The sequence below is a fragment of the Lutra lutra genome, chromosome 16 (genome assembly GCF_902655055.1).
Source record: "Lutra lutra chromosome 16, mLutLut1.2, whole genome shotgun sequence".
Taxonomy (NCBI): domain Eukaryota; kingdom Metazoa; phylum Chordata; class Mammalia; order Carnivora; family Mustelidae; genus Lutra; species Lutra lutra.
In genome coordinates, this window is record NC_062293.1 from 22,420,068 (window position 1) to 22,432,102 (window position 12,035).

Consider the following 12,035-nt stretch of genomic DNA (forward strand, 5'->3'; position numbering starts at 1 on the left):
GCATTCTCGTCTGTAAGTGGGGTTAAAATAACAGTAGTCCTGCCTCTGAGGTCTGAGTGAGAATGGGGTAAGATAACACATGGGAAGCCCAGTGCCTGGTACAAACAACATTCAGTGCTGTGCTTACATTATTCTGGTTCCCACGTTACATTATTATAGGGGACTCTGAGGCCCCAGGGACAGGAGGACCCCAAAGCAGGAATTGGGGTCCTAGTTTCTAGCTACTGCTCTGCCACTCATTTATTGTGTGACATCAGGCAAGTTACTCTTCCTGTCCGTGCTATGCTATGGTTTCCTTATCTGTCAAATGGGGTGTCAGTCGGTGAGGCTTCTACCCCTAGACCCTTCCTTCCCTGTGCCCACCCTACGGGGTAGTGAAGTAGGGAAGCAATGGCTAAGTCCTGGGCTCCAGTCTTCCAGGGGCTGAGCTAGAGGTATCTGGTTAAATAGAAACCTCCTGGCCATTTCCTCAATGTACACCCCACCCCCCACCACAGCCCCTTGAGGCTGCCCTCCTGTGAACACGGCCAGCCTCTGGTGCCCCATCCACCCACGCTGTGCTCAAGAGAGGCATCAGAGAACTGTCCAGTATCAGGTTTCCTGAACGTCCCCCACCCAGATGTCTGGCTCTGATTTCCAGGGGAGGAAACCAGGATATGCCCAGGTCTTAAGGAAGTTCTCCCCAGAGCCCACCTGGGGGAGAGGACAAAACACACACACACACACACACACACACACACACACACACACACACACACTGTCCTCAGCTCTAAGCAATGCCCTTCACTACCCCATGGGGGCTACCGTCTCCCATCAAACAGGACCTAACCACCCCCAAGTACACTTCATAACTGGCTGTCTCTTCTGTCCTCCCAGGTCCTGAGGGAGGTAAGCAAGTGGGCAGGTGGCACTAGTCCCATTTTACAGATGATGAAGCAGAGAGTTGTGGGATCTGACCAAGATCAAGACGCTGCTAAGATGGGTGCTCTTTCGACCACCTTGAGCTCCCTCTTCATCTGACTGCCTTCCTCTGTGGACCCCTGGAGGAGCAGGAGCAGGACGTCCCGAACGCTCATTTGGAACACTGAGGACCAGAGCTCCAGGAACAAAGATTTTGAAAAGGAGAGCTGACCAAGGGCTTGGGGGCAGAATCAGCCATATCTGGACAGGGCCGGGGACTGAGACAGCATTTTCACACCTGTTAGCCTGTTGGACACACAGTCCTGGCAGGCTGGTTTTATTGCCATTATCATGCCCATTGTACAGAGAGGAAGGCTGACATGCCTCCAGGGTTGGTGGGAGAGGCTGAGGGCAAAGGAGGGAGGGTTTCAAGGAGGTGCTTCCTGTGGGTGGGTGTTCTGCCCCCATGCAGGCTTCAGTTTCTGGGCTCCAGCTGGCACCTGCTCCAACAGTGGCTGGCAGGCCTTTGGGACCACAATGTATTGAGGACATCATGTGTGCCAGGCTCTGGGCCAAATTCCTGCCTTCAAGGAACAAACGCGCCATCAGATGGGAGAGACCCTTTAGGCAAAGGTCAATACCTCTGCCTAGGGAGAAGTGTCCAGAAAGCATTAGAGAAGACTGTAGGGGCATCTAACCCAGAGAGACTTCCTGAAGGAAGTGATGCTTAGGCTTAAAAGGGTAGGAGAGGGCTGAGGGCGCTCCAGACCAGACCTAAGCAACAACTGGGACAAAGGCTCACAGGCACAATGCTTGTGGAAGCAGAAGCAGCTTTGAGCCGCTGAGGGGCAGGGTTGAAGGCAGGGACAAGTGTTGGGGAGAATTGGGCAGCAGCCCTGTCAGGGTTGTCCCTAAGGAGCGTGGCCTGCTTCTGGGGAGCATGGGAAGCCAGTGAAGATGCCTGCATACCACATTTCAGAGAGGATGGGCAGGGATGGGCAGCCTTGGTTCTGTGCCAGAAGCCTGAGGACCAAGACACCATGGGCAGTAGGGGCTTCATGGGGGAGGAGAGCCTGGACAGGGCCCATGAGACAGAAGGGGTCTAAGATATTGCTGGATGGTGGTGGGGTGGCTTTGGGGAGTAGCATCAGCAAAGAGGAAAAGGCAGTGGGAGTGGGCCTCAGCCTTGTCCCTGGACCTCATCTCCCTGCCCTGCACCCTCTGCCCACCTCTCTGGGCAGCTGCACTTACCCCCATGCAGGGTCAGGGTGGGACAGGGTGGGCAGGGGACGGGAGGGGCTCTGAGCCTGCTGAGAGGTATGGAGTATAAGGCTGGAGTAAGGGGATCTATACTGGGCAGGGACCACTCGGGGGTGGGGGCAGGCACTGTGGGCCCCTGTGACCTCAGAACCAGAGCTTGGTGCCCAGTGAACTGAAACCAAACACTTCTAGGCTCAGCCTCACCCCCCATGCCCTGTCTCTGAGGGCCACTTCGGGGGAAATCTGTGACCCCCCATCTCAAGTCCAGCTCCCCAGACTGAAATTTGTGCAAAAGGCTGGAGGAAGGGCCAGGGAGTTCTGAGCTTCACTAGGGATGCTGGCCCTTACTGCTTGAGAAGATTCTCTGCAGAAAGGCTCCAGCACCCTCCCGCTTTCTCAGCCAGGCACTAATGCAACAAGCACATATCGACCGCCAACTCGGTACAGCCCGAGCGAAGCGCGAGACTGCTGGGATATAAAACAAGTAGCTACCACAGTCAAGTCAGGGAGACCTGAGTAAATGGATCCTCCCAACAGAGGGTGGGAAGTATTGAAGTGGCCCTGCCCAGGAAGTGTCTGGGAAGGCTCCCAGGAGGAGGTGTCCATCCAAGAACCAACTTGTGAGGAATGGGGGAAAGTTTGATGAAAGGTAGAATCAGAGACCAGCGTCCATCAAGGAAGCAGCTCTTACGAGAATGGGGCTCAGAAGGCAGGAGTCAAAGGTTATGGGGCAAAGGCTGCTCTACTCTTGGAGCAAGGGAACAATCCCGAGGGGGCCGGCTTTTCAGGAGGATGAGAAGGTCTCCCACCCCATCACCCTTTGTGGAGGGCAGGGTGGGGAGGGAGGAGGGTGCAGCAGGGTTCTGCCCCAAGACTCTCAGTATCATACCTTGCCCCTTGCGTGCGTGCCCACCCAGCTCTGGGTGCGGCCTAGGCCCCGAATGGGAGCCCAGGGCGCTGGTGAAGGAGAATCTGCTGGTGAGCTAGAGGTCAGGACAGGAGGTCAGCGCGGAGGAGGGGGGCTACACCTCACTGGTCCTCCCCTTCCCCCTCCCCCGTGGCACCACAAGGCACGCAGCCGCATATCACTCGTGCCAGCCCTCACCTCCCGGCAACGTCGCCGCATTCTCAGCCACGCCATCTGGCGTGCCCGCCGCTCCCCAGAACACTGCGGCGGGCGGGGGAGGGGGCAGCGGGGCAGGTGCCCACCCCAGAGCCAGGAAGAAGCGGCAGGTCCCCCTCCCCCAAAGCCCTTTTGGACTTGAGGTGGGGCAGGGAGCTGGGGAAGAGGGTGGCAGGTGCTCTTATGCTTCAGGAGGAAGCTTCGAGCATCCTAAGCTGATGGAACAGGCGCCGTCTGGGCAGTGCCAGCCTGCCCCCTCCCCTTCCTCCTCCCCCCACAGCACAGCTCATGCCAGCAGCACGGGCCCTCAGAGGATCTCCAAATTCCTGCCCGTCCCCTCAGACTCGAGGTGGGGGTGAGGGGAACAGGCTGCCCCCTCCTCCCCATGCTCCCACCCTCATTCTCCACCTGCCTGCCCACCTCAGTGGAGGGCCGCCCTAGGACATGGCTTTAGATGGCTTCAGCCAGAAAAGGGACCCCTGGGATCTAATCCACCTGCTCCCTATGGCTTGGCACTCTGGTGGGAAATCAAGTCTCCTGCTCCAGCACACTTGCCCCCACCAGTCTTATTTGGGGCATGGTGGTGGTGGCGGTGGGGCGGCAGTGGCTGGCTGGGTGTCCTTCTGGGTGTCAGAATGGAGTGGAGCCTTTACAGGTCTGTGTGTATGTCTTTTCCTTGGTGGAGCAGGGGGTGTAATGAGAGCAGTTTTACAGAACATTCATCCTGTCCCCTGAGCCAGATTCCCCCAGACTGCTCAGGAATGACCTGTCCCCTCCCTCTCCCTCTCTCTGCCTGCCTCCCCCCTGCCCCCCATCAGGACCTAAGCCTGCACAAAATGGCCGCCACCCCTCTGAGGCAGCCATTTTAGGTGCCCAGACTGTGGCCTCCCTTGGGATGGGGCTATGTCTCCATGGGAACCTCAGACCCTCAGCTCCCAGCTCCCTCCATGGGGGTGGGCAGCAGAAAGGGAGTCTTATAGGTCTGGCTGAGGTACCCACCATTCCCCTTTCCCTCTCAGAGACCCAGAGGGGCCTAGTCCCCTCACCAACTCCCTTCCCCCAATGCCAGGGGGAGGAACAGATGGCATCTCTGGGTGTCCTTCTCCTTCCGTCTCCTTCCTTCCATTTCTGGCTCTTTCTGTCTCTCCGTTACTGCATCTCCGCATCTCTGGGTGAACAGAGAGAAGCATGTATGTCTCTGTATGTTCATGCTTGCTCGTGTGGATGTGGACACGTGTGTGTTGTACCTCTTCCAAGCCTATGTCTGGGGCTGGCCCATCCCACACCTCCCTCTGTTCCAATTTTCCCCTGTTTTTTATTGTATCTTCTAAAAAAAAAGTTGAAACGTGTCGAGTGAGAAAAACTTGTTCCATTTTTCTGAAGGAAGAAAAGACAGGGGCAGGAAACAGACCTAGAGGGATGAAGTTGCTCCTACCCTCCAGTGTGCCCACCCCTCACCCCCAGACCTCCTCCTGTCGGGGGCGGGGGTTGAGAGGGCCTTCTCTGACCCAGAGAGCTGAGGTCATTCTTGAGAGGAGACCGGGAGAGATGGAGAGACTTCCCAAAGACCCCCTTATCCTGAGCAAGGTATGGCTTCCTGCCCTGAGCAGAAAGCAAAGGTGGTAGGGGTCTACGAGACCCCTGGTGGCTTAACCCCTCCCTCAGTGTCCAGAGGAGAAGGCAGAGGGGGTCTCTCTCCCCCAAGGAAGTATTCGTTCACTTACTCATCCGTTCATTCCCCCATTAATTCAACAAAAACTCAATTTCTGTATAGACAAAGCATTCTGAATGTGTGTGTGGGTATGTGTAAGAAATTAATACGGTTGAGCACGTTACAGTTTACAAAGGGCTTTAATAAAAATAAGAGATGTTAATTGTTTATTGAATGCTCACGATATCGCTGGCCCTGTGCTACCTCATTGTATGTATTATCCCATTTAGTACTGACAGCAGCTCTACGAGGTGCAGTATTATTATCCCCATTTTACAGATGGAGAAATCAAGACTGAGAGACAGTGTGCAACCTGCTCACGGTAGTTAGCATTCTTGGATGCTAGTAAGTGGGGTTGGGCAGAAATCAAAGCCCAAAGTGTGTGAATGTAACTAAAATATCATATGGCTCGGGGGCCTTGAGGAGAAGGACTCCATGTCAGGATTGAAGACCTCACCCTTGGTAAAGCGACAGCAAAGATTTTGAGGCTATGCTCACATTTGGAGAGGGGCTGGGTGGCATTCCTGAGTCTCTGCCCCACCTGAGGCCTATCCTTTGGCCTCTCCCTCTGGCCATGCCCAGAGCACCCTAGGCCATCAGCCAGAGGTAGGATTCTACCTTCCCAGACCTAAGATCCACGCATGAATGGTGGAGAACTTAGCATTGGCCTCTCAGCCTTGGTCGAACACTGAGACAGATTGTGAGGTTGTGGAAGGAGCACTTGGCTGGGAGTTAGACCCCTACGTTCTAGGTCTGGTTCTGCTCTCCATTGGTGTGTTCCTGGGCAAGACAGTCCCCCTCTGGGCCACAGGAAAAAAACAAGTTGGGGCTATTCATTCTGAAGCTCTTTTCAGTTCCTGGCCAACTATCCCTGAGAGCCTCAGACCGCACCAGCCCCCCTTTTCCAAGGTCTCCTTAGCCATCTTATGTGCCTTGATCCAAAACCTAATTCATTCTACCAAGGACCAAATCCTTGTCTTACCAGCCCAAGGTCCCCTTTGGAGGCTCCCTGTGGGAGAAAAACAGTCCCTGCCCAGACTGAGAGCAAAGCCCTGCCTTGCTCGTCATTGCGCCACTACAGCGATTGGCACGCGGTTGACATCAAAGTGTGTGTGCTGAAGATAGAACTGAAGTTGTCTGTGTAAGCTAGAGGCTGGGGAGGGACAGGAAATATGGGTCTGAAACACACAAATGCTGAATCGGGGTGTGGGCAAGGGTCTTTCTCACCTGGTTGTGATTACCTGCTCACACTCATGGATCTGTCTGAGTCAGGATGTCTCTCCACTTTCTGCACTGCGGGGTGAGGAACAGGGGTGTGTGTGTGTGTGTGTGCGCGCACACGCGCGTGTATCAAGCTACCTCCCTCAACTTGTGCCATTTGCATCTGTGTCTGGCCCAGTGAGAGAGCTGAAAGGTGAGCTGTAAGAGAAAACAGAAATTTTCTACCTTCTCTATCAAGACACCTGTCTGACCCACCTCCCCTTTGTCCCTCTCAAGCCTGCTGGAGTTAGCTTCAGTATTTTCAGTATTTTTTGTAGGGGTAAGAGAATGCTGAGTCTTCTCCAAGAATTTCAGGCAATTTCCAGCCCAGCCCCCTCCTCCTCCCTTTAATAAGTCAGAAGACCAGGAGAGAAAGCCACTGGTGGGATGGTTGCTTGTCTAGCAGGGGGAGGAGGTGGGGGGGCGATGAGTGAGAGATTTCTGGTTAGGAATCCGGACTGAGACCCTCTCCCTCACTCCCAGTGGGGGGTGCACAGGCTTAGGGTTATTCCAGAGGCTCTTCTCCACCCCCACTTCAACATACATATGCCCCCAAACACCCAAGGAAATCTCTCCCATAGGCTGACTCCACAGATATACACACATGTCCCCACAGACACACACGCCCATGCAGAAGCACAGACATCCAGGCAAGTCTTTCCTTTTCTCTGTCTTTCCCTTGGTTTGAATTTCGTTCAGCCACATATGTTGTGTGTGCGTGAGGGTGGGTGGGGGAGGGGCAGACAGGGATGAGGGATGGCATGGTGCCAACATCTACCTATGGGGTTGGGCCAGGGACGCCCCCCACGCCCACCCTGGGAGGGGGCCTCAGCTGTCCCTTTGTGGCTGAGGGGATCCTCCTGTGGAGTGGGGGCAAGCATAGAGGTCCCTTCTCCAAACCTGAGGATTTGGTCCCTGACCCACCTTTGGGGGCCTGCAAGGGAGGAAATGGACAGAGCAGGACCCTGGAAGGAGCATAGAATTGGGGGCTACCACACACCCCTAATTTCCAGCCTTGCCACCCCATTGTTCCCATGTGGGGGGCTCTATATCTGAGGGGGGCAACTCCTCCCACCTCCCTCTCAATCCCTGCTTTCCCTGCGTTGGGCGGGGAGGGGAGGGCGGCAGAGATATTTATTTATTTCCTTTATTTATTTAATTTTTTTTTTTTTTTTTTTTTTTTTTTTTTTTGGAGTAGAGAGTGACAGATGGCGGCGGGTCCCGGGGGAGCCGGCTCTCCCCCAATGCAGACGCATGCCAATCACCGTCTCTCATGTGATAGCTGCTGCCCGTGACGTGCCAAGCCCATATGGCCTGGCATAGAGGCTGGTACCCCGCCTGGTAGAGATGCCACACTCGCTCCGCGGTTCGCATGGCGCTCTGAAGACGCCGGCGCCCGCCGCCTTGAGGAGCCGCTGCCCCCGCTCCCTGAAGATGGGGGAACAATGAAATAAGCGAGAAGATTCCTCTTCTCCCCCCTCTCTCTCTTGCCCCCCTCCCCCCCCCTCCCCTCCCCTCTCCCCTTGACTCCTCTCCGAGGTAAGTTGTCCGAAAGGGAGCTGGATCTGACCCGCCGGGTGGGGGGGTGGGGGAGGGCGGCTGCTTCGGCCGACAAGCGGGTCCCCAAATCCCCCTTTCCTGGGAGGATGCCCCTTCATAGGGTGGGCATCAGAGGTGTCCTGAGTTCCCTCTCCCCTAGGGGCTGCAGCTCAGGGGGCTGCGGAGGGAGGTGTCTCTGCCTGCGATGGGTTTGGGGAGAAAAGCAGGATCATGGGGGGGGCAATGAAGAGACTGAGATGGGGACCCCCCCCATGGTTGTCCCAGAGGAACCTGCGACCTTTCCTTACCACCAAAAAAAAAAAAAAAAAAAAAAAAAAGAAAAGGAAAAGAAAAAAGAAAAAACAGCAAACAAATTTGATTCTCCTCCCTCATCAACCCTGAAATACAACGAGATCTGAAGAGTCGTGAAGGAGGGAGGCAGTTTGAAGGAGGGAAAGGGGTCCCTGACCGCAGGAGAGACGGACAGGGCTCGCTTCTCTCCGTCTCCTCCCCACGCCCGGGTTCCTCGGTCCTCGCCGCCCGGAGCCGGCTCGGGGAGCTGGGGACGCCACGGCTAGAAGAGCGTTCCTCCCGCCCTGGAATTGGGCTGCGGGGGTGGGGGCCGAGCCGAGGGCGGCGCGCGGCCAAGTTGCAAATTGGATTAGGGAGAGTGGGGGTGAGAGCCGCGGGAGGGGTGGGGGAGCCGGGCCGAGGGGCCCGGGCCGCCAGAGCCGCGGAGCGGGGCAGCTGTCCCCACCCGCGGCCGCCCAGGCTTCCTCCACCGCCAGAGGAGAACCGGCGTTCAGAACGACCGTGCCGCCTCCCCCGGCGAAGATGTCGCTTTCCTAAAGCCCCGACTCGGTCCCTGCCCTGACCCCGAGAAGCCCTGAGCGCGGGCAGCGGCCCCTCATTCAGGCAAGGGGCGGAGCCGGGGCCCAGCGCTGGGGAGAGGGCCTGGGCCGAGATCCCGGGCGGGCCGCCGGGGCAGGGCTGGGCCGGCTCTGGGCGGGGCAGGCGGAGGAGGTGGGCATCCCGGGCCCCCTGGGCAGGAACCCACACCGGACTCGGGGGTGGAAGCAGGTTGGGGGAGGGGGGCGGCGTGACCCCAGCGCGCCCCTCACTCAGTACTGTCTCCCCTTCCCGCCCGCGGGGCGCCCTCAGGCACCATGCTGACCCGCCTGTTCAGCGAGCCCGGTCTCCTCTCGGACGTGCCCAAGTTCGCCAGCTGGGGCGACGGCGACGACGACGAGCCGAGGAGCGACAAGGGCGACGCGCCGCCGCCGCCGCCGCCGCCTCCGCCGGGGCCCGGGGCTCCGGGGCCCGCCCGGGCTGCCAAGCCAGTCCCTCTCCGTGCAGACGAGGTGCCGGAGGCCGCGCTGGCCGAGGTCAAGGAGGAAGGCGAGCTGGGGGGCGAGGAGGAGGAGGAAGAGGAGGAGGAGGAAGGGCTGGACGAGGCAGAGGGCGAGCGGCCCAAGAAGCGCGGGCCCAAGAAGCGCAAGATGACCAAGGCGCGCCTGGAGCGCTCCAAGCTGCGGCGGCAGAAGGCGAACGCGCGGGAGCGCAACCGCATGCACGACCTGAACGCGGCGCTGGACAACCTGCGGAAGGTGGTGCCCTGCTACTCCAAGACGCAGAAGCTGTCCAAGATCGAGACCTTGCGCCTGGCCAAGAACTACATCTGGGCGCTCTCGGAGATCTTGCGCTCCGGCAAGCGGCCCGACCTGGTGTCCTACGTGCAGACGCTGTGTAAGGGTCTGTCGCAGCCCACCACCAACCTGGTGGCCGGCTGCCTGCAGCTCAACTCGCGCAACTTCCTCACGGAGCAGGGCGCCGACGGCACGGGCCGCTTCCATGGCTCGGGTGGCCCGTTCGCCATGCACCCCTACCCGTACCCGTGCTCGCGCCTGGCGGGCGCACAGTGCCAGGCGGCGGGCGGCCTGGGCGGCGGAGCGGCGCACGCCCTGCGGACCCACGGCTACTGCGCCGCCTACGAGACGCTGTATGCCGCGGCGGGCGGCGGCGGCGCGAGCCCGGACTACAACAGCTCCGAGTACGAGGGCCCGCTCAGCCCCCCGCTCTGTCTCAATGGCAACTTCTCACTCAAGCAGGACTCGTCGCCCGACCACGAGAAGAGCTACCATTATTCTATGCACTACTCGGCGCTGCCCGGCTCACGGCCCACGGGCCACGGGCTGGTCTTCGGCTCGTCGGCTGTGCGCGGGGGCGTCCACTCGGAGAATCTCTTGTCTTACGATATGCACCTTCACCACGACCGGGGCCCCATGTACGAGGAGCTCAATGCGTTTTTCCATAACTGAGACCTCGCGCCTGCCCCTTTCTTTTTCTTTTGCCTTTGCCCGCACCCTGCCCCCAGTCCCCCCTCCCAGCGCAAGGGGACCCCCACCTATCCTGGCGCCGGGCGCGGGGAGCGGGCCGCCGGTACTGACCCTCTCCTGGGCAGTGCAGTCCTCTTACCTGTGGGGGCCCGTCCCAGGGGCCTCGCTTCCCCCAGGGGACTCGCCTTCTCTCTCCCCAAGGGGTTTCCTCCTCTTTCCCAGAGGTGGTTCTCCAGGGACCCATCTTAGGGCACTCCCAGGAGACCACCCCACATTTCCTAACCCCTACACTTAGGTTTCCTCCTCCCCTTCCCCCCTGCAGGCCCAAAGGCATTGGCAAGGGGGCAGCTGAGCTGTGGGATACTGTTTTCCCCCTATTGTTGTTGTCGTTGTTGTTGTTATTATTATTATCATCATCGTTATTATTATTATTATTATTATTATTATTATAACAGACACCGAGCTGCGGAGGCAGAAAGGAGCCGGGCGCCCCCTCTTTCTTGAAGAGGGCATAAGTCAGGGCGCCCGAGTCTGGACCTGGAACGCCCTCTCCCCAACCCCTAGTCTCAGCGTTTTGTGAGTTTAATTTTGGCGGGAGGAAGTGTGGATTGAGAGGAAAGAGAGAGGCCAAGACAATTTGTAACTAGAATCCGTTTTTCCCTTTTCCTTTTTTTAAACAAACAAACATACAAAAAAAAAAAAAAAAAAAAAAAGCTGAGAGGCGACGGAGGCCGAACGCAGAGTCCGGATCGGAGAGAAAACGCAGTAAGAACTTTTAGAAGCAATAAAAGGCAAAAAATACTACTACCAATAATAAAAAGACACAAATATCTATGCAAGGAGGTTCTGACAGAGCCTAGCGGCCCGGCCCGGCCCCGGGATGCCCCTCCCGGCCCGCGGGCCGCGCCGCCCAAGCGCGGATCTGTGCACTTTGGTGAAATGGGGGCCGGCGCCGCCCCCTCCCCTCCCCAGGTTCTTACAATCAGTGACTCGGAGATTTGGGGCCCCAGTGCCACTGCCCTCCTCCGCCCCGTCCCCATTGTGCGTCATGCTGTTTTTTAAAAACCTGTTTCCAAATTTGTATGGAATGGCAAACTGTTGGGGGGGTCGGTTTGGGGAGGGAGGGTTTGCATGAGAGACACACACACGCACACTACACCGCACGCACACGCAAGGCCCCGCGCGGGCGTCTGGGGGCAGAGGGAAGAGAGTTCGCGGAACCCTCGCTCCCTGCAAGCAATCCTCATCCCGGGTTGAGGGTGGAGACCAAGACCTAGGGCCAGCCCCGCCCCTGCCCAAATGTGCCTCGGTGGGCGCCAGGCGCCCGGCGATTTCCGGTGGCTGGAGAGGTTTTTTTGTTGTTTTTTGTTTTTGTTTTTGTTTTTGTTTTGTCTGAGGCGTCCTCTTGGCTCTGGCTAGCAGGTGGGCAGGGAGAGGGCTGAGGGCTCTTTCTGGAAGTTTCCCAGAGAAAGGGGCAAAAGGAGAACCTCTCCCCACCAGAGGCAGGAGATCAGGCATCCAAATACACGATGCAAAAAATGCAAACCCACAGGCGACACACCCACACACTTACCCACACACTCACACGCAATTTTACCTTCCTCTTGTAGAGAAGATGAAACTCCCGTCGGACACCCGAAGTGCATTGCGTGTTTCTGTTCAGTTTAATGACGATTAATAAATATTTATGTAAATGAGATGCAAAGCCGGACCCGGTTTCTCACGGTGGCCTCATTTCATTTGGGGGACTGAGCTGGGGCTCTGGGGGATGGAGACACAGAGTCGAGTGACTGTCCAGAGGCCGGGTACAGTTACCCTGTACATTGCCGAGTGGGATTTCCACCTTATAACCTCTGTCACACCGGTCCACTGGGCACCAAAACAGCTACACTCACTGCCCCTCCCA

General features: G+C 57.8%; 1 protein-coding gene across 1 annotated transcript; it reads left to right on the forward strand.

Annotated features, from left to right (window-relative positions):
* The first annotated feature begins 7,463 nt into the window (after positions 1 to 7,463).
* NEUROD2 (neuronal differentiation 2) lies at positions 7,464 to 11,834 on the forward strand. The gene is made up of 2 exons (XM_047707692.1): positions 7,464 to 7,793; positions 8,955 to 11,834. Exon 2 carries the CDS (start codon positions 8,960 to 8,962, stop codon positions 10,109 to 10,111), a length of 1,152 nt encoding a protein of 383 aa, XP_047563648.1. The 5' UTR covers positions 7,464 to 7,793; positions 8,955 to 8,959; the 3' UTR covers positions 10,112 to 11,834.
* Positions 11,835 to 12,035: the final 201 nt, after the last annotated feature.